This window comes from Schistocerca americana, chromosome 9, assembly GCF_021461395.2.
Source record: "Schistocerca americana isolate TAMUIC-IGC-003095 chromosome 9, iqSchAmer2.1, whole genome shotgun sequence".
NCBI classification, from domain to species: Eukaryota; Metazoa; Arthropoda; class Insecta; order Orthoptera; family Acrididae; genus Schistocerca; species Schistocerca americana.
In genome coordinates, this window is record NC_060127.1 from 206,866,198 (window position 1) to 206,888,499 (window position 22,302).

Below are 22,302 nucleotides of genomic sequence, written 5' to 3' on the forward strand. Positions count from 1 at the left end.
AAGTGAACAAAGTGCAGGAAGCGTAAACCTAATGTGTGAACTAGATGATTTCAAAGTGCTGTTTGCTGGATTTAACCTTAGTGACATAATACAGAAGCTCAGGGATACCATGGCAGAAAGTCATGATTATTGCGCAAGCCGACATGACATTTTCCGATGGGCCTTAGGCATAAAAATTTCAATGTCCAAAATTGGAAGCAAACAGCATTTCTGACCAAACCAGTCAACTTCATTCATTTCTAGACCGAAATGCTATAGACGTCGCCTCTCTCTCAGAGACACACCTATCTCCAACTGACTGGCTCAAAGTGCGCAACTACTCTGTCCACAGGGTCGACCAGCCCAGCCAACACCACGGACACAGACCTGGCGGCGGAGTGGCCGCTCTCGTGCGATGGAGGATTTGCCACCGAACAGTCGATATGCCAAATTTGGCCACGGTCGAGGCTGCCAGTGGAGAATGAAAGGTAGGTAACACCGTTCTCACAATAATCGCCACTTACAAACAGCCTCATAGGAACACTAATGCACAGGACCTCCAGACCTTGACAGATAATTTCGAACATGTTCTAGTAGCAGGGGACGTAAACTGCAAACATGGTGACTGGGGATGCCGATCTGCAAACACAAGTGGCGGGAGACTGAGGCGGTTTGTCGAGAGTGACCCCTGAGTGAGGATAATCGCTCCTGAGGAGCCTACTCATACCCTGTACAATGACAAACACAGTACAGACATCCTGGATATCTTCCTGGAGAAAGGTAGCCACAGTGCACTATGAGCTGGACTCAGACCACAACCCAGTTGCTATGGAATGTGCCAATACTGAACGCATATACCGGAGGTTGGCAACAACTAGTTACAATACTAACTGGGAACAATATTCCACCCTGGTAGTGCATCATCTGGAGGGCATACCACGATGTGTGATAAAAGAGGGGTGGACTTAGCAATTGAGTATTTTACAAGGGTCCTCCAGGCCTGTGCTAGAGAGACAAGCACCAGGGTGACCACCAAACCTGCTGCTAGGGACTTGCCCCCTGATATCTGTGATCTGATAGTCACTATGTGTCGCGTGAGGAGGGAGTGGCAACGTTACCGCGACTATAAGCCCAGGTAAAGCAAAATACAAGAGCACGGAGACCTCAGTTGGGAAGGGAAACTCGAAAGTGCAGACCACGATGTCAACCAAGTATGGAAGATCCCAAATCACTGAAGTTTACTCCCAGGGTAGACAGGACACTCAGAGATGCAAAAGGGCTAGTATACGTTGATGAGGAAAAAGTAGAGATAATGTCGACATCACTAGAGTCACAACTCTGAACTTATTTCATTGAAGATGACGAGAGTGATAGGCAGGACATAACAACAACCGGACGATTGGCTCAATGGAGAGAAACCAGGCCAGAAATAGAATTCACACCCGCTTCTGACCGCCCTGTGTGGGCTTACATCAGCCAGCAGCTTTGTCCAAGCGGCCCTAGGCGCTTCAGTCTGGAACCGCACTGCTGCTATGGTCGCAGGTTCGAATCCTGCCTTGGGCATGGATGTGTGTGACGTCCTTAAGTTAGTTAGGTTTAAGTAGTTCTGAGTCTAGGGGACTGATGACCTCAGATGCTCAGTCCTATAGTGCTCAGAGGCATTTGAAGCATTATTGTGCCTACATCACACACTTAGGGAAGAACTAATCCCCTGGTCCTGACAATGTCCACGCCATAACCTGCAACACCTACCTCCTTCAGCAATCTCCTACCTCACCTGAATCTACAACCAGTGCCTTTCTTTCCTTAACATACTTCCCACCTGCTTGGAAAACCGCTCAGATAACAACCATACCTAAACAAAAAAAAAACCTATCCTACCCCAAAGCTACAGACCAATCTCACTCCTGTTCTTTGTCGGTAAAGTACTGGAGTGTCCTATCTTACGAGTCCTCTCCCAGTTCCTAAAAGACAACAACACTATCATCTGTGAGCAGTTTGGCTTCTGTCCCGAACATAGCACAGCCCATCAATGTGCTCCCTGCCGCCGTTGGATAAGCAGCTGCAGCAGCAAGTCGTATACTCCTAGCTCACTCATTTGTTACATAGTTTAATTCTTAATTTCTTTGCGTGTTTTTGGTTCTTGCATTGTTTAATTCATAAATTTCGGGCGTATTATAGTATTTGAGAGTGTAGCATCGTGTTTTAGTACCTGAATAGTGTAATTTCGCTTAGTCTCCTTCCGCCGCCGAGCAGTGTCAGCAGTGCGCAAGTAGCAGCATTACTGCATTTACTAGGCAATCTTGTATTTTAATAACCGTTTAAATTTTGTCGATTTGTTTGCGCTCTCTGTAGATTAGTTCAGACGTTCTTTGCAAAACAGTTTTTAGCATGGATAGGGACTGTAACTGCTGTGTTCGGATGCAGGCTGAGTTGGCATCCATTCGCTCCCAGCTTCAGGCAGTGTTGGCTTCGGTCACACAGCTTGAGGCTGTTGCCAATGGGCATCACTGTGGGGGTCGGGATGGGGGTTTGTCGGGGACGGCCAGCTCGTCCCACGCATACCCTGATCGGACTACGACTGTGGTTGCCCGGGATACTGCCCGCATTGAGGCTGATCCCTCACCTGTGGTAGAGTGGGAGGTCGTTTCAAGGTGTGGCAGGGGGCGAAAGACATTCCGGAGGGCTGAACGGAAAGCCTCTCCAGTTTGTCTGACGAACCGGTTTCAGGCTCTGTCTCAGGCTGATACTGATCTTCGGCCTGACATGGCTGCTTGTCCTGTTCCAGAGGTTGCCCCTGAGTCTGCAAGATCCGGGCAGTCGCAGAGGGTGGGCTTACTGGTAGTTGGGAGCTCCAACGTCAGGCGCGTAATGGGGCCCCTTAGGGAAATGGCAGCAAGAGAGGGGAAGAAAACCAATGTGCACTCCGTGTGTATACCGGGGGGAGTCATTCCAGATGTGGAAAGGGTCCTTCCGGATGCCATGAAGGGTACAGGGTGCACCCATCTGCAGGTGGTCGCTCATGTCGGCACCAATGATGTGTGTCGCTATGGATCGGAGGAAATCCTCTCTGGCTTCCGGCGGCTATCTGATTTGGTGAAGACTGCCAGTCTCGCTAGCGGGATGAAAGCAGAGCTCACCATCTGCAGCATCGTCGACAGGACTGACTGCAGACCTTTGGTACAGAGCCGAGTGGAGGGTCTGAATCAGAGGCTGAGACGGTTCTGCGACCGTGTGGGCTGCAGATTCCTCGACTTGCGCCATAGGGTGGTGGGGTTTCGGGTTCCGCTGGATAGGTCAGGAGTCCACTACACGCAACAAGCGGCTACACGGGTAGCAGGGGTTGTGTGGTGTGGGCTGGGCGGTTTTTTAGGTTAGATGGCCTTGGGCAAGTACAGAAAGGGCAACAGCCTCAACGGGTGCGGGGCAAAGTCAGGACATGTGGGGACCAAGCAGCAATCGGTATTGTAATTGTCAACTGTCGAAGCTGCGTTGGTAAAGTACCGGAACTTCAAGCGCTGATAGAAAGCACCGAAGCTGAAATCGTTATAGGTACAGAAAGCTGGCTTAAGCCAGAGATAAATTCTGCCGAAATTTTTACAAGGTACAGACGGTGTTTAGAAAGGATAGATTGCATGCAACCGGTGGTGGAGTGTTCATCGCTGTTAGTAGTAGTTTATCCTGTAGTGAAGTAGAAGTGGATAGTTCCTGTGAATTATTATGGGTGGAGGTTACACTAAACAACCGAACTAGGTTAATAATTGGCTTCTTTTACCGACCTCCCGACTCAGCAGCATTAGTGGCAGAACAACTGAGAGAAAATTTGGAATACATTTCACATAAATTTTCTCAGCATGTTATAGTCTTAGGTGGAGATTTCAATTTACCAGATATAGACTGGGACACTCAGATGTTTAGGACGGGTGGTAGGGACAGAGCATCGAGTGACATTATACTGAGTGCACTATCCGAAAATTACCTCGAGCAATTAAACAGAGAACCGACTCGTGGAGATAACATATTGGACCTAATGATAACAAACAGACCCGAACTTTTCGAATCTGTATGTACAGAACAGGGAATCAGTGATCATAAGGCCGTTGCAGCATCCCTGAATATGGAAGTTAATAGGAATATAAAAAAAGGGAGGAAGGTTTATCTGTTTAGCAAGAGTAATAGAAGGCAGATTTCAGACTACCTAACAGATCAAAACGAAAATTTCTGTTCCGACACTGACAATGTTGAGTGTTTATGGAAAAAGTTCAAGGCAATCGTAAAATGCGTTTTAGACAGGTACGTGCCGAGTAAAACTGTGAGGGACGGGAAAAACCCACCGTGGTACAACAACAAAGTTAGGAAACTACTGCGAAAGCAAAGAGAGCTCCACTCCAAGTTTAAACGCAGCCAAAACCTCTCAGACAAACAGAAGCTAAACGATGTCAAAGTTAGCGTAAGGAGGGCTATGCGTGAAGCGTTCATTGAATTCGAAAGTAAAATTCTATGTACCGACTTGACAGAAAATCCTAGGAAGTTCTGGTCTTACGTTAAATCAGTAAGTGGCTCGAAACAGCATATCCAGACACTACGGGATGATGATGGCATTGAAACAGAGGATGACACGCGTAAAGCTGAAATACTAAACACCTTTTTCCAAAGCTGTTTCACAGAGGAAGACCGCACTGCAGTTCCTTCTCTAAATCCTCGCACAAACGAAAAAATGGCTGACATCGAAATAAGTGTCCAAGGAATAGAAAAGCAACTGGAATCACTCAATAGAGGAAAGTCCACTGGACCTGACGGGATACCAATTCGATTCTACACAGAGTACGCGAAAGAACTTGCCCCCCTTCTAACAGCCGTGTACCGCAAGTCTCTAGAGGAACGGAGGGTTCCAAATGATTGGAAAAGAGCACAGATAGTCCCAGTCTTCAAGAAGGGTCGTCGAGCAGATGCGCAAAACTATAGACCTATATCTCTTAGGTCGATCTCTTGTAGAATTTTAGAACATGTTTTTTGCTCGCGTATCATGTCATTTCTGGAAACCCAGAATCTACTATGTAGGAATCAACATGGATTCCGGAAACAGCGATCGTGTGAGACCCAACTCGCCTTATTTGTTCATGACACCCAGAAAATATTAGATACAGGCTCCCAGGTAGATGCTATTTTTCTTGACTTCCGGAAGGCGTTCGATACAGTTCCGCACTGTCGCCTGATAAACAAAGTAAGAGCCTACGGAATATCAGACCAGCTGTGTGGCTGGATTGAAGAGTTTTTAGCAAACAGAACACAGCATGTTGTTATCAATGGAGAGACGTCTACAGACGTTAAAGTAACCTCTGGCGTGCCGCAGGGGAGTGTTATGGGACCATTGCTTTTCACAATATATATAAATGACTTAGTAGATAGTGTCGGAAGTTCCATGCGGCTTTTCGCGGATGATGCTGTAGTATACAGAGAAGTTGCTGCATTAGAAAATTGTAGCGAAATACAGGAAGATCTGCAGCGGATAGGCACTTGGTGCAGGGAGTGACAACTGACCCTTAACATAGACAAATGTAATGTATTGCGAATACATAGAAAGAAGGATCCTTTATTGTATGATTATATGATAGTGGAACAAACACTGGTAGCAGTTACTTCTGTAAAATATCTGGGAGTATGCGTACGGAACGATTTGAAGTGGAATGATCATATAAAATTAATTGTTGGTAAGGCGGGTACCAGGTTGAGATTCATTGGGAGAGTGCTTAGAAAATGTAGTCCATCAACAAAGGAGGTGGCTTACAAAACACTCGTTCGACCTACACTTGAGTATTGCTCATCAGTGTGGGATCCGTACCAGGTCGGGTTGACGGAGGAGATAGAGAAGATCCAAAGAAGAGCGGCGCGTTTCGTCACAGGGTTATTTGGTAACCGTGATAGCGTTACGGAGATGTTTAATAAACTCAAGTGGCAGACTCTGCAAGAGAGGCGCTCTGCATCGCGGTGTAGCTTGCTCGCCAGGTTTCGAGAGGGTGCGTTTCTGGATGAGGTATCGAATATATTGCTTCCCCCTACTTATACCTCCCGAGGAGATCACGAATGTAAAATTAGAGAGATTAGAGCGCGCACGGAGGCTTTCAGACAGTCGTTCTTGCCGCGAACCATACGCGACTGGAACAGGAAAGGGAGGTAATGACAGTGGCACGTAAAGTGCCCTCCGCCACACACCGTTGGGTGGCTTGCGGAGTATCAATGTAGATGTAGATGTAGATCAATCCCTGTGTCTGGTGGAACACATATGCAGGGCGAGAGACAGGAAACACAGCACAGGAGCAGTCTTCCTAGACAACACACAAGCGTTTGATAAAGTCTGGCATGATAGCTTGATTGATAAACTAACCCAGTTACATATTTTGGGACAAATGATCAGCATGATTGACTCGTTCCTGGCACTGAGAAAGTACTCTGTCAGGTGGGGCAACCAAGCCAGCTCCGCCAGGAATGCTGTGGCCAGGGTCACACAAGGCTCAGTTTTGGGCCCTATATTATACACGCTCTACACAAATGATGTACCAAAAATGGCCAGAGGCGGAATTGGTCTTTATGCCGACGACATTGCAGTTTTTAAGACCAGTACAAACCTAAACTTCATAACCAGGAAGCTCTAAGAATACCTCGACACAATCACAAAACGGTGCAACGTCTGAAAAAAAATAATAAATCCGGAGAAAATTGTAACCAGATTGTGCTGAACGACAGGAACATTCCTTGGAGCAACTCGGTGACTTACCTCCGAATCGTTCTAGACAAATGTCTCACGTTTGGAAAACACATAAAGAATGCTAGACATACATTACCCTGATGCTTCAAATAAGGGACAGTACTCCACACATAACAGACAATTTAGGCAGTCTCAAAACACACACATATGTCATACACTAAACTATCATACAGATCCATGAAAAACACCATTTTCGAACTTTATCGCAGCAATGCTTGAAGTCAAACAGGTCAAAAAGTAAGCTAAACGAGCTAATGGGTTCATACCCCGTTTATAGAGGTACCAATCCTCTCCTTTTTAATGACCAACAACTCTACAACACCAATAATAGGAACGATGCTGTCCATTTCATTAAATTCCTGATTTGGTGTTTGAATGGCGTCAGTGGTGCTTCAGATAGAATAGAAAGACAATCAAACACTCCCGACTGGTCATTCAGTAAGACTCAGCAGAGGTGCACCTCCGAGGATGTCCAGCACAGTCCAGGACGAAAAGTCAGGAACAGAAGTTTCTTGGACCATGACCTCACATCCTGAAAAGTTTACCAACAGCTATGTCATCCGATCGTGGAAGCCTTCGTTCTATGACTAATCACCAACTGCAACATTGCCCAGTCTTTTTTTTTTATTTTTAACGTGCCAGACTGGCGACTTCGCCCAAATGCAGCTATATTCCTAAATGTCAAAATATTATACTTACAACCAATTATCAAAGAACCTTCAACGACGGAATGAAGTAATTCCAGTTCCAGGTTACCCACATGTATTTTCAACAGATACATTAGGACACATTTACACAGTCCATCCAAGCAATTTCCAGTGTTTCAATTTTCATTTGCGTTAGTGAACGTCCATGGCCCAACATCTTATCCAGCATCTATGAACTGTTTACAGTGGATTGTGTGTCACATCTAGAGATGCCTTCCAATGTTTGTGATTGCTAGAAAATGACATTCATTGGGATTACACTTCATTGGGATTACACCCTCAGAGATAGTGTGATTTTTGTCAATTGATCATCAGATATGAACATTGTTTTCCAAAAGTGATTGATTTGTGGATGGAATACAGAGATGACATGTCTAATGATATTTTGCATCAGACACGTACTAGAACATCAAACCCAGATTTGCAACTGAGCAAGGAAATTCGCAATGAGGCATTGATATTAAATGAGGACTTGTGCATGATGATATCAAAGAAGGAATTATCTCAGTCATCCATAACAGTGCCCAATCGCATGACGCAATTACTCAAGAGTTGAGACGAGGAGAACAGTATGATTGTGATGCACTGATAGAATTATATCGAACGAACGTTGTGTTGTTCAATTCCTCACTAAAACATGTGTACATGACTCTCAAGAAAGCTGTGAATGATGAAGCTGGAGGGATTTTCTTCTTGGGTTCTCCTGGTGGAACAGGAAAAACTTTTTTTGTTACATTCATTGTGACCATGATTTGCTCACATAATGAAATTATCCCTGCACTTTCTTCATCAGGAATGTTGTTGGGAAGTGGTCAAACAGCTCATTCAGTAATGGAGTTGCCATTTTGCAAATAAATCAGTGAAACTTCAGTGTGCAACAGTTCGAAGAGCTGTGTGTTCACCAAAGTTTTGCAACAATGCAAACTGACCGTTTGGAATGAATTTACGATGGCACATAAAAAGTTTTTTGGAGGTGTTAGACCAAACAATGCAAGATCTTGAATTCAATCTTGCATTTTCGTCTGTTGTAGGCGACGTATTTTAATCTGCTTTTGTTATTTTTTTGATGAAATGAAATATTTCAGTTCAATATTGTTGAAACAGAAAGTAGTCTCTAAGAACAATAAGGAAAGGAATAAAAGTGTGTTACGTCGTAGACTGTTTCAGTCTATACAGGCTGTTACACAACATTGTTGGCTCACTTCTTTTTTTCGCTTGCTGCAATTATTGCTCACTCTTGTTGCTAATAGGCGCTTATTGATTTGATTTCTGGTGTTGTAATTGAGACTGGAGTAAAAGTTGTATTTATCTGTGCTGTGTAAAGCAAGTATAGAAAATAAAAAAAAGGTTATTTAAAGGTGCGTCCACACGATACCTCTTCTGTGCTCACCTTTGCTCACACAAATAAATTTCCAACAGCGCAACTAATCATGTGCATTTTTGCATGCGTAATTTCCTCGAAATGGAGGTGGTGAATCACACGCAGTGCATATTAAAAACGATTAAAACAATATATAATAACGAACTGTGTTGCTTGTGGCCAGGTTCTTTATCTTGGCAAAATCTGAATAAGACCAGAGTAAATATATACAAAATAACATCGTCATTACAAAGTAAAACAATAGCAAGATCATTTCTATCATATCGACGCATCAAGATCTCTGCATAAGGTGACACTAGTGACACTACTACTATGAAAACAACCACGAAAATCGCTAGAAATAAATTACAAGTCTTACTACCAAGTACAACAAAACAAAAATGGAACCAGCTTCAATCTATGAAATATTAAAAATCGGTTTGGAAGTGCGATGATTCTGTTGCCAGGGTTTTTCACCAGACCTTGCTAGTGATTCCACAGTCAACAAAAACTGGTAAACTTAATACTTATTTGAAGTAGTCCATTTTGCGGAAACACGTCAAGACACTGAAATTAAATATGAGCATGCATGTCAAGTTGCAGAGCGACCAATTTAGAGAATTAGTTTCAAAACAGTCGCTGGACATTCAGCGATATGAATAAAAGCGAGAACATTCTCTACAGTTGATACTCACAGCAAAAGAACATTCTCAAAGAAAGTTCTCAGTTTCGTATGAATAAAAACTAGGAAGCATAATCTCTGACCCTGGAGTACTTTCTCTCTACCTCCCCTCCTGACCAACGCCACCTAGGAACAAGGCCTCACATCGTGAGTCTAAGGAGCCTGTGACGTCACGGGTAGGGGTCTGAGAAGCTAGGTACAGAGTACAGAGTCTAGTGATGGGCTAAACTGCGATTTAACGATATCAGTGATTTCTGTGAATGCTACTTTTCAGTATCTGTTATTCTTAACTGTGATTTGTCGCAGTTAAGAGTCGCAGTTAAGGAACCTAGGTGGTGTAGCCCTCCGCCACTGCTATTTCCGCGATTTCTGCTACTTCCGCGATTTCTGCGACTTCTGCTACTTCTGCGACTTCTGCTACTTCTGCGATTTCTGTGACTCCTGCGATTTCTGCGACTTACTACCGTATGAAAAAGTTACATCTGTCCACACAGAAAATTGCATCTCAACAAACCTGTCATTGGTAAGTATGTTTTACGTTTGTTCTTCCGTTGGCTTTAATTTTGTGTTGAAGAAACAACTGTGAAAATGTTAATAGTGTAATTAATATGTAAGTAGCCATACAGTAGCGTAATAGTTCGTGTTTATAAAATGAATTCTAACATATTGTTATGTTCACAGGTACGCGAACTACATTTTAGTCACTCAGTAAAGTGATAACTCAAAATATCATTGTCAACAGATCTGGAGAAATTGCCACTGCGTCTTTAGACCGTTTTCGTCAGACGAGAGGTTAGTTTCTAAGTGTTTCGATGGACTTAATTACTTCAGTGAGATCGTTCTTGCAAATGTGAAATATACCCCATTGAGTGGCTTGCATTAGAGCAAATTTTAGCAATCTACTCTGTCAATTATATTACTTGTAATTAGTGACAGCAAAAATTGTTTAATAATCCTTGTGATTTTGCAGACACAGTTCTGACTCTGATTACTGGTTGCTGTACGAATCTGTCCACATCAAGGCTGTTGAGAGAGACTCGTGAAGATTCAAGACAGCTCTTAGAAGATTTTGCAGTTTAAAAGTGACATAATTGCGAAATAAGTGTGCAGATGAGTGATTAAACTGCGTTTTATTGAAGTTGTTGTGCGATTTTAAAGGAATAATAAATGTTAAATACAGTGAGTGAATAATGAAAATCTCATTTTCCACATGTTTAAGCCGCCCTATACCCGTAATTTTCCGCCACTTATTTACTGGTAAACACTAGTTGGAGAGTGACATGCCCCCCCCCCCCTTCCCTGTCTCCACGATCTTGGTGTGACACTGACCTGTAACATATCGCAAAGTCTACAATATGCATTTTGAGGCTGTTGATATGAAAGTGGGAAGTACAGATCTTCCATTTAAATCAGGAATAGCTTAAGTGCATTACTTGAAAGTAACACAGGAAAAGCTTACTTATGTAGGTGGTAGTAGTGTCGGCAAAAAGTTCTTGTGTGTGAAGTTGCCATGTGGAACACCAGGTGTAAAACTTTTATCCTGAGTCTTGAACTGTGTCGGAACAAAAGTGAGGCATTCATATGACCCAATAACACTGTTTTCATTTCACTACACTTATACAGATGTCTGAGTTCCTCTGTGTTAACATTGCAAAGTCCTGTAGGCATGTGGAGTATTAAGCAACACTGCCATATTGGAAGCAGAATCAAACACATTTGTTACGTTACTCGATATTTTCGGGAGAAAAAGGCAATGTTGCTTCTTATTAATATAATACCTCCAGAGTCACAGCTGTGTTTGACCAACCATAACTGATGCTGAATGTGCATGTCGTCATATAATGTGAAGGGCTTATTTCAATAGTGGTACAAGTCCATTACCTCCACTTTTCTGTCTATAATGCTTCTGAAATTAATGATCCAAACAAACATAAATAAAGGTTCATCTCTAGCAAGAAGCTATATGCTTCAATATTTCTGGTATCTCAACTGCAGATTTTTCAGCTCTCATTTAACTTTACGACTCTGTATCTCAAAATGAACAAAAATGGACTTGTACCACTATTGAAATAAGCCGTTCATATGCACACACAGCACATCGATCTCGTGAGGCACAAGGCTCTCATAACGAAGTACGTACGTCGGTCAACAGATGACACTAGGAAAAGTATGTTAACTGCGCTTTTTAGTTGCTACTTGCGACTCTTAGTTGCGATTTGTCACAGAAATCGCAGTTTGACTCGGTAGCGAATAGCGTAGTATGAACTTTGCTCAACAGATGGCAGTGCTAACTGCGCTTTTTAGTTGCTACTTGCGACTCTTAGTTGCGACTTGTCACGGAAATCGCAGTTGGACTCCACAGTGTATCGCAGAGATGGGCGTAGTACGAACTTTGACCCACAGATGGCACTGTTAACCGCGCTTTCTAGTTGCTACTTGCGACTCTTAGTTGCGACTTGTCACTGAAATCGCAGAAAGCAGTGTTAAATCAACGCCACCTAGGAACAAGGCCTCACAACGCGACTCGTGACGTCACGACTAGGGGTCCGAAATACCGAGCGGCTTGTTAGGCTCTACGCCACGTATATGAAAACATTAAACAGTTTCCTGGTAGACTACTCACTACTTTATACACAAATCTGTAAACAAACGCTAATCATTCTCACAGGAGAATTACATTGTTCAAATTTCGTAAACTATAGCTCCAAAGGTGAAAATACTTTTTAATTTCCGTCACTCGCGTTTTGAAAATGCGAATTTCTAATTCCATAACTCTGACAGCACTATTTTCACCGTGTATGTCACCTTGCATAATTTAATTTAAAATGAGGTACCGCAATTGGAAAGACTGACAATCTATCGAAGCAGGTACTCTGGGACTTGTATCTATGTCAAATTCTAGTTTCGTATGACAGATACCTCATTTGGCAGTCATCTACAGTTTTATACTTAAGAAAACATTACCGTACAGAAACTTGTGTAAACTTCACTGAACCTTCTACATACTACTTAGTTTAAGAGATTTGCCAGTAGAAGACTAGGTAGTGTTAAGTTATTAGGTACTATAAATTGACATGGGAATCACACATTAGAATCATTACAAACTCTGACAAACTTGCCCACTGTAAGCCATTGTTTATCAGCTTGAAAATATTAATTGTTATAAATTTGCACATTTTCACTGTTCTACTGTATACAAAGACTAACTTAACAGAATACCAGCTTAGGCAGGATTTACACTCTCATGGAACTGAGGTTTATCTGAAGAATGGGACACCACCCATCGGCTTCATGTAACGACATATCTTAAGAACCTATTATTACTTTTTACTGTACAGACTGATCCATTTATATTCACCCATCCACATACTGATCCCCATCTTATAATTAAAATACTTGTCATTTGGTACACTGATCATTGGCAATGGGTATTACAACGTTGTAAAAATTTAAAATGTCATCTATAGTGCCATTTGTGAAAGCAGATGAGTGGTATCCCAATCTTCAGTAATGCCAGAACTAGAAATAGTGTGCATCTTCACATACCTTACTGCAGATTATCTAAATCATAGAACAGCAATGTAGTGAGTATGAAGCTGTTCAACAAACTGCCTCTAGAATGGGTAGAAGCTTTATTTGATTTATTCAAGCACAAGTAGTACAGTTGGTTATCAGTAAATCCTCCCTACTCACTTGAATGTATGAGTGTAAATATCACAGTGATAACTGCTCGGTGAGTGTACCATAATTTCCTTAATGATTTCAATTTAAGATGTACTACACAAATCATTTTAGCTTGAATATTTTACTTTATGGAAAATCTGTTGTAACATTGTTTTTTAATTTGTGTAAAGTAATTTTTGTATACATGCTGTATACTTTTTAAACATTTGTAATTTGACTGTCTATTGCTGCAATAGCTAAATGACAATTAAATTCTTTTACTATTCACTATTTAATGTTGTCCCAGAGGAAAAAAAGCACTGCTATTCCAAACTCCAAAAACATTATCAATTTCTCTCAAATGAAGCATGGCTTAAATTATATATTGTCCTCCCCCCTCCCCGAAATATTGGTTGTATTGACAGACTGGACCTGTTCTGCAGATTAATATTTACTTATGATGGCAGACTAGCATGCTAATACTAGCAATGAATTGTTCTCCTTGTGAGAATAATTAATTTACTGATTGGACAAAAATATATACAAAAACTTGTCAACCACAGAGCAGGAGCAGCATTAATTATATATTTACTGATGAACAGAAAAGACTATTCCCCTAATTCTATGAGATTGGGGTTTCACAGAGAATTTGTGGTAACAAATTAATCTGTAGCAAAGCCTCATGTTTACGGCTGCACCATTTCGAAGAGAGCAGAAGGGGTCCAATACATAACATTTACCAACAAGATGTATGGGATACTGTGCATGAAATAAAAACAGAAAATAGAAATAAACATTTATTTCACATCATCTTCCCAAGCCCCAAACAGTATAATTTAACATTTTTTCAATCTTTTGTACACAGTTACATTTTTAACAGTAGTTACATCATTTCTCCTCTTGGTGTAATTGTTTAGCAAAATATTTGCACAGCAAAACAGTATGCAATTCATGACTGAATCAATTGAGTGTTTATTTTTACAGTGAAACCCATAAAAAAGATTGCTGGGAATGTTGTGGGATGCTACCTTCACAAGTACATTTCTCTGATTTGCCTGTTCTAAAAATAAAATTTCCTGGTCTTTCAGAATTTTCTGTAGAGTTAAATAGACATATGTCACACACACTACTACATCATCTGCAGGATATGTCAACCCTCCTCTGTCTTTTACCATAATCAAATCACCACCACCCTGCTTCATTTCATCTGTAGTAAGGAATACCTTACAATATTCACAATGTTTTTTTTTTAATAGCTTGGTGTGAGCAGTAACCTGCTATGTAATGCAACAGTGGCCAAGTATTCTCATCTATTCCATCAACATCATTTTCATCTACTGCTACATTTAAAAATTCTGGTATTGATGTTTCTTTTAATCCCTGAATTTCAGTATGAGTAGAAAAAATATCAGTGGTCTTAATAACAACATCCCCAACTACTTTCGACCGAAGCACAAGGGAAAACATAGACTGTGCCCTTAGTTTTTGTTCAGTTTCAAAAACTTGCTTAGAGAAACATGATAATTTCCCCCACATAGCTGGCGGTATTTGCCGAACCTGTCTTCTAAACTGTCTGTCTGTACTTTTCCTAACAGCAAATATGATCTGTTTTTCTCAGATAGCCAGTAGTCACTGAAGTCTATCAAAGCAGCAGTTGTGTGTTTCAAAGCGCTATGTGTCTCTCGAGTAAGTTTTCTTTCATCACTACACTCTTCCCAAGAACATAACCATGAGATGAAGCACTGTAAGAATTCTTGTATGTGATGGGATTTACTAGTCACAGGTTCTTGGAAAATATTTCTTAACCTCTGTCCCTTGAGTAATGTTTTTACATTTACAATATCCCACCAACGATTTATTATTTTTATGAATGTTGCAGTACTTTCCCAGTTGCTAATTGCTTTCTTTGAACCAAATGTGTCCAAAGCAACAACTGTATCACTGAAAATACGCAACACTAACTTGACATTTTGGCGCTCAATTGAGTTAGGAAATAGAGACTTCAAAGTTAAGGAACTGCCATATTGCAATAGTTCATCTTTTTCTATCAAGTGCAATTCTTTCAGTGCTCCAACAGAAGACAAACCTCCCTTCAAACTGTCACTGAAGCACATCTGGAGGAGTAGAAAACTTAGACATTGCTTTCTTATTAATTGCATTATTGTCTGCTACTATAACAACCACCTCAAATCCAACTGCTTCTAATTTAACAATGACTGCTTTAATGTAAGAGAACAGAACATCACCCTGAATAGTATGAACTGGCAGAATAGATACCACATCCTTGTAAGGTGATTCCATGCTCTGAACCATAAAAACATAGGCGCTGGTTGCACACAAAAATTTTTCAGTGTTAAAGGCACATCCACAACATTTCCAGCTTTGTAATCAAGCTGAGACTTATGATGAATTTCATCCATCAACAGGAGCACAGTTTTATCATCTGAGGGTAAAGTACCTACTTTATTTGTGATGTAGCTCATAAACTGATGACCCTGTTGCTCAATGACAGGATTTGTTGAGAGTTTACTACAAAGCCTTGAAAGGGTGTTAGGACTAGGCATAGAAAAACTGTCAGTGTTCCTCAAAAATTTGTAAGCATGTGGGCTTATAGAATGTACTAATGACCACATTATCATAGAGTTAGTATCATACCTCAATTTAGTTGAACTTCTGCACTTCAAAAATGAAATCTGTTCCTTCAAAAATGTAATTTTAGTTTCGTTTCCTGGCAACTTTTCTAATAAATTTTGCAATAATTGGTCAATTAAAGACAAAATGTTATCTACAGGAGCCTCAGAACTATTATACAGAAGATAAATGTTCTTAAGAACATCACTTACCACCTGTATGTTGTTTACTTTCATGGGAAATTTCATGTTTCCAATACATTTCACTTCAATATCATTATTGAAGACACTGAGTAATAAACCACTGCTTATAACTACGTGGCAAAAAATTCTTGGGTAAGGATTATGCTTTAGTAACACTAGTCTCACACTGTCAGATTTGTTTATCACTACCCAGTCACTGTGCTTTTCACATTCACTCAACTTTGTTTTCATTTGTTCTAAACTATCGAACGATATCGCATCAATCATTTTCGCATGTGTGTCCACACTTTCTTGGATAGCAATTTGAAGAGCACGATTTTCTAAACGCCCCCTACGAATTTCTGGGTCCTCTCGTACTGCAGTTTGATGACTCGACAAGTAAGATGGGCATCCAGGCAACTTCGATGGGATAGCATCTGAAAAAATTAATAACGAAGTATGAAACCGATCTCACAGCATATAAGTGAAATAAAGATAGTTCTTATGCCACTGTACTTTACTAAGAGTGTGTTTCGTAACTCACCTTTTCTCAAGCGTCGACGATCCAACGGTGCTGTCAAGAGTATACCAGTTTTCGGGTCATACATACTGGTACTGCTTAAAATGTCGTCCTTGTTGAAATGCAGTTCACATATCTAAAAACAAGCATACAGTTCTCTTTAAAACATATAACGAAAATTAACGAGGTATGAGATTATAAATATGTTCTTCTGTTTTTACTGTATTTTGTTCAGCTGTACTACATTTCAAGTAACTACGACACACTAACCAAACAAATACACTGATACTTACAACAGAGTGCTTACTCGGTGTCCAGTCTTGTCTGTGAACAGTCGATAACCATTTTCGTCTTAAATTCTCGTCAGATGGAAAATAAAATACACTGACTTTAGGTCCATTATCGTAATTGCCCCTGCAATTCGGCATACAACACCTTCGGGGCATCGTAACTGAGTATAGATCAAATAACCACTCACGAACAGCACAAAGTACAACATGGAAACGCTACGAATCACGTGTGTCGGTAGTCGGTTCCTAGCTTCTCAGACCCCTACCCGTGACGTCACAGGTTCCTTAGACTCACGTTGTGAGGCCTTGTTCCTAGGTGGCGTTGGTTAAATTCGACCAATAGATGGCTCACGTCTTTGAATGTGTAATACTACTTGCGACTGCTAACTGTGACTGAAATCGCAGTTAGATTCTGTAAAGTTGCTACTGTGATATCTGTGACTTCTCAGTCACTGTGATTTCTAACAGATACGCGATTTCCTGCCCACCACTAGTACAGACTACCGACACACGTGAATCGTAGCGTTTCCATATTGTACTAATGTACTTTGTGCTGTTCGTGAGTGGTTATTTGATCTATACTCAGTTACGATGCCCCGAAGGTGTTGTATGCCGAATTGCAGGGGCAATTACGATAATGGACCTAAAGTCAGTGTATTTTATTTTCCATCTGACGAGAATTTAAGACGAAAATGGTTATCGGCTGTTCACAGACAAGACTGGACACCGAGTAAGCACTCTGTTGTAAGTATCAGTGTATTTGTTTGGTTAGTGTGTCGTAGTTACTTGAAATGTAGTACAGCTGAACAAAATACAGTAAACAGAAGAACGTATTTATAATCTCATACCTCATTAATTTTCGTTATATGTTTTAAAGAGAACTGTATGCTTGCTTTTAGATATGTGAACTGAATTTCAACAAGGACGATATTTTAAGCAGTACCAGCATGTATGACCCGAAAACTGGTATACTCTTGACAGCACCGTTGGATCGTCGACGCTTGAGAAAAGGTGAGTTACGAAACACGCTCTTAGTAAAGTACAGTGGCATAAGAACTATCTTTATTTCACTTATATGCTGTGAGATCGGTTTCATACTTCGTTATTAATTTTTCAGATGCAATCCCATTGAAGTTGCCTGAATGTCCATCTTACTTGTCGAGTCATCAAATTGCAGTACGAGAGGACCCAGAAATTCGGGGCACTTATGCAGTTTAGCAGGTACGGAAAAAATTTTTCATTTTTTTTCAAAATTTGATCGATTATAGTCAAATTTGATACGCTGATTACGAATACGATATTTATTTTCGCATATCTTCTGCCCGATAAGCGCGGCGCTGCCGATGACGCAACATTGCGTAATACACTAACTAACCAGTATTTTCAAATCATAGGCGGCCGCTACTGCGGCCGCATTCCAAAAAAAAAACTCCCAACCTAACCTCAAGTGGGCTACGCTACAGATCAATTTATGCAGTTTAGCAGGTACGGAAAAAATTTTTCATTCCAAATGTATCTGGCTTGGAGAGCTTTGTGGGTGAATATGTAAAGTTTGTTGGTGATTGTACTTTGTATTTTCATAAATAAAGTGATCTGTAGCGTAGCCCACTTGAGGTTAGGTTGGGAGTTTTTTATTTTGGAATGCGGCCGCGGCAGCGGCCGCCTATGATTTGAAAATACTTATTAGTTAGTGTATTACGCAATGTTGCGTCATCGGCAGCGCCGCGCTTATCGGGCAGAAGATATCGCCGACGGTCAAGGGAAAATGAAAATGGATGTTATATTCGAAATCAGCGCATCAGAATTCACTATATCGACAAAATATTGAAAAATAAAAAAATTTTTAAAAAATTTAAAACAATTTTTTTGATGTAAATAATTGACTGGGGCGAAAATAAATATCGTATTCGTAATCAGCGTATCAAATTTGACTATAATCGATCAAATTTTGAAAAAAATTGATAAATTTTTTCCGTACCTGCTAAACTGCATAAGTGCCGAAATTCGTAGGGGGCATTTAGAAAATCGTGCTCTTCAAATTGCTATCCAAGAAAGTGTGGACACACATGCGAAAATGATTGATGCGATATCGTTCGATAGTTTAGAACAAATGAAAACAAAGTTGAGTGAATGTGAAAAGCACAGTGACTGGGTAGTGATAAACAAATCTGACAGTGTGAGACTAGTGTTACTAAAGCATAATCCTTACCCAAGAATTTTTTGCCACGTAGTTATAAGCAGTGGTTTATTACTCAGTGTCTTCAATAATGATATTGAAGTGAAATGTATTGGAAACATGAAATTTCCCATGAAAGTAAACAACATACAGGTGGTAAGTGATGTTCTTAAGAACATTTATCTTCTGTATAATAGTTCTGAGGCTCCTGTAGATAACATTTTGTCTTTCATTGACCAGTTATTGCAAAATTTATTAGAAAAGTTACCAAGAAACGAAACTAAAATTACATTTTTGAAGGAACAGATTTCATTTTTGAAGTGCAGAAGTTCAACTAAATTTAGGTATGATACTAACTCTATGATAATGTGGTCATTAGTACATTCTATAAGCCCACATGCTTACAAATTTTTGAGGAACACTGACAGTTTTTCTATGCCTAGTCCTAACACCCTTTCAAGGCTTTGTAGTAAACTCTCAACAAATCCTGTCATTGAGCAACAGGGTCATCAGTTTATGAGCTACATCACAAATAACGTAGGTACTTTATCCTCAGATGATAAAACTGTGCTCCTGTTGATGGATGAAATTCATCTGAAGTCTCAGCTTGATTACAAAGCTGGAAATGTTGTAGGATGTGCCTTTAACACTGAAAAATTTTTGTGTGCAACCAGCGCCTATGTTTTTATGGTTCAGAGCATGGAATCACCTTACAAGGATGTGGTATCTATTCTGCCAGTTCATACTATTCAGGGTGATGTTCTGTTCTCTTACATTAAAGCAGTCATTGTTAAATTAGAAGCAGTTGGATTTGAGGTGGTTGGTATAGTAGCAGACAATAATGCAATTAATAAGAAAGCAAATGTCTAAGTTTTCTACTCCTCCAGATGTGCTTCAGTGACAGTTTGAAGGGAGGTTTGTCTTCTGTTGGAGCACTGAAAGAATTGCACTTGATAGAAAAAGATGAACTATTGCAATATGGCAGTTCCTTAACTTTGAAGTCTCTATTTCCTAACTCAATTGAGCGCCAAAATGTCAAGTTAGTGTTGCGTATTTTCAATGATGCGACAGTTGTTGCTTTGGACACATTTGGTTCAAAGAAAGCAATTAGCAACTGGGAAAGTACTGCAACATTCATAAAAATAATAAATCGTTGGTGGGATATTGTAAATGTAAAAACATTACTCAAGGGACAGGGGTTAAGAAATATTTTCCAAGAACCTGTGACTAGTAAATCCCGTCACATACAAGAACTCTTACAGTGCTTCATCTCATGGTTATGTTCTTGGGAAGAGTGTAGTGATGAAAGAAAACTTACTCGAGAGGCACATAGCGCTTTGAAACACACAACTGCTGCTTTGATAGACTTCAGTGACTACTGGCTATCTGAGAAAAACAGATCATATTTGCTGTTAGGAAAAGTACAGACAGACAGTTTAGAAGACAGGTTCGGCAAATACCGCCAGCTATGTGGAGGAAATTATCATGTTTCTCTAAGACAAGTTTTTCAAACTGAACAAAAACTAAGGGCACAGTCTATGTTTTCCCTTGTGCTTCGGTCAAAAGTAGTTGGGGATGTTGTTATTAAGACCACTGATATTTTTTCTACTCATACTGAAAGTCAGGGATTAAAAGAAACATCAATACCAGAATTTTTAAATGTAGCAGTAGATGAAAATGATGTTGATGGAATAGATGAGAATACTTGGCCACTGTTGCATTACATAGCAGGTTACTGCTCACACCAAGCTATTAAAAAAAACCATTGTGAATATTGTAAGGTATTCCTTACTACAGATGAAATGAAGCAGAGTGGTGATGATTTGATTATGGTAAAAGACTTAGGAGGGTTGACATATCCTGCAGATGATGTAGTAGTGTGTGTGACATGTCTATTTAACTCTACAGAAAATTCTGAAAGACCAGGAAATTTTATTTTTAGAACAGGCAAATCAGAGAAATGTACTTGTGAAGGTAGCATCCCACAATATTCCCAGCAATCTTTTTTATGGGTTTCACTGTAAAAATAAACACCCAGTTGATTCAGTCATGAATTGCATACTGTTTTGCTGTGCAAATATTTTGCTAAACAATTACACCAAGAGGAGAAATGATGAAACTACTGTTAAAAATGTAACTGTGTACAAAAGATTGAAAAAATGTTAAATTATACTGTTTGGGGGCTTGGGAAGATGATGTGAAATAAATGTTTATTTCTATTTTCTGTTTTTATTTCATGCACAGTATCCCATACATCTTGTTGGTAAATGTTATGTATTCTGCTCTCTTCGATATGGTGCAGCCGTAAACATGAGGCTTTGCTACAGATTACTTTGTTACCACAAATTCTCTGTGAAACCCCAGTCTCAGAGAATTAGGGGAATAGTCTTTTCTGTTCGTCAGTAAATATATAATTAATGCTGCTCCTGCTCTGTGGTTGACAAGTTTTTCTATATATTTTTGTCCAGTCAGTAAATTAATTATTCTCACAAGGAGAACAATTCATTGCTAGTATTAGCATGCTAGTCTGCCATCATCATAAGTAAAAATTAATCTGCAGAACAGGTCCAGTCTGTCAATACAACCAATATTTTGGGGAGGAGGACAATACATAACTTAAGCCATTCTTCTTTTGAGAGAAATTGATAATGTTTTTGGAGTTTGGAATAGCAGTGCTTTTTTTCCTCTGGGACAACATTAAATAGTGAATAGTAAAAGAATTTAATTGTCATTTAGCTATTGCAGCAATAGACAGTCAAATTACAAATGTTTAAAAAGTATACAGCATGTATACAAAAATTACTTTACACAAATTAAAAAACAATGTTACAACAGATTTTCCATAAAGTAAAATATTCAAGCTAAAATGATTTGTGAAGTACATCTTAAATTGAAATCATTAAGGAAATTATGGTACACTCACTGAGCAGTTATCACTGTGATATTTACACTCATACATTCAAGTGAGTAGGGAGGATTTACCGATAACCAACTGTACTACTTGTGGTTGAATAAATCAAATAAAGCTTCTACCCATTCTAGAGACAGTTTGTTAACAGCTTCATACTCACTACATTGCTGTTCTATGATTTAGATAATCTGCAGTAAGGTATGTGAAGATGCCTACTATTTCTAGTTCTGGCATTACTGAAGATTGGGATGCCACTCATCTGCTTTCACAAATGGCACTATAGATGACATTTTAAATTTTTACAACGTTGTAATACCCATTGCCAATGATCAGTGTATCAAATGACAAGTATTTTAACTAAAAGATGGGGGATCAGTAAGTGGATGGGTGAATATAAATGGATCAGTTTGTACAGTAAAAAGTAATAAAAGGTTC

At 40.0% G+C, this 22,302-nt stretch overlaps 2 protein-coding genes across 2 annotated transcripts; one reads left to right on the forward strand and one right to left on the reverse strand.

Moving 5' to 3' along the window:
* Positions 1-13,941: 13,941 nt before the first annotated feature.
* On the reverse strand, positions 13,942-17,054 carry LOC124551093. The gene is made up of 3 exons (XM_047126024.1): positions 16,784-17,054; positions 16,515-16,626; positions 13,942-16,407 (listed from the first exon to the last, which is right to left on the reverse strand). The coding sequence occupies exons 1-3, from the start codon at positions 16,934-16,936 to the stop codon at positions 15,359-15,361; spliced, it is 1,314 nt and encodes a 437-aa protein (XP_046981980.1). The 5' UTR covers positions 16,937-17,054; the 3' UTR covers positions 13,942-15,358.
* Positions 17,055-17,297: 243 nt separating this feature from the next.
* On the forward strand, positions 17,298-19,826 carry LOC124550824. Its single transcript, XM_047125550.1, has 4 exons — positions 17,298-17,524; positions 17,680-17,791; positions 17,898-17,974; positions 18,783-19,826. Exons 1-4 carry the CDS (start codon positions 17,372-17,374, stop codon positions 19,824-19,826), a joined length of 1,386 nt encoding a protein of 461 aa, XP_046981506.1. The 5' UTR covers positions 17,298-17,371.
* The last annotated feature ends 2,476 nt before the right edge of the window (positions 19,827-22,302 follow it).

Excerpts from the sequence above, each read along its gene's own strand:
- LOC124551093 (XM_047126024.1), bottom strand. The coding sequence starts at position 16,936 with ATGCCCCGAAGGTGTTGTATGCCGAATTGCAGGGGCAATTACGATAAT. Across the intron at positions 16,627-16,783 it reads CACCGAGTAAGCACTCTGTT|ATATGTGAACTGCATTTCAA; the intron begins GTAAGTATCAGT and ends GCTTGTTTTTAG. Across the intron at positions 16,408-16,514 it reads TCGTCGACGCTTGAGAAAAG|ATGCTATCCCATCGAAGTTG; the intron begins GTGAGTTACGAA and ends TAATTTTTTCAG.
- LOC124550824 (XM_047125550.1), top strand. The coding sequence starts at position 17,372 with ATGCCCCGAAGGTGTTGTATGCCGAATTGCAGGGGCAATTACGATAAT. Across the intron at positions 17,525-17,679 it reads CACCGAGTAAGCACTCTGTT|ATATGTGAACTGAATTTCAA; the intron begins GTAAGTATCAGT and ends GCTTGCTTTTAG. Across the intron at positions 17,792-17,897 it reads TCGTCGACGCTTGAGAAAAG|ATGCAATCCCATTGAAGTTG; the intron begins GTGAGTTACGAA and ends TTAATTTTTCAG.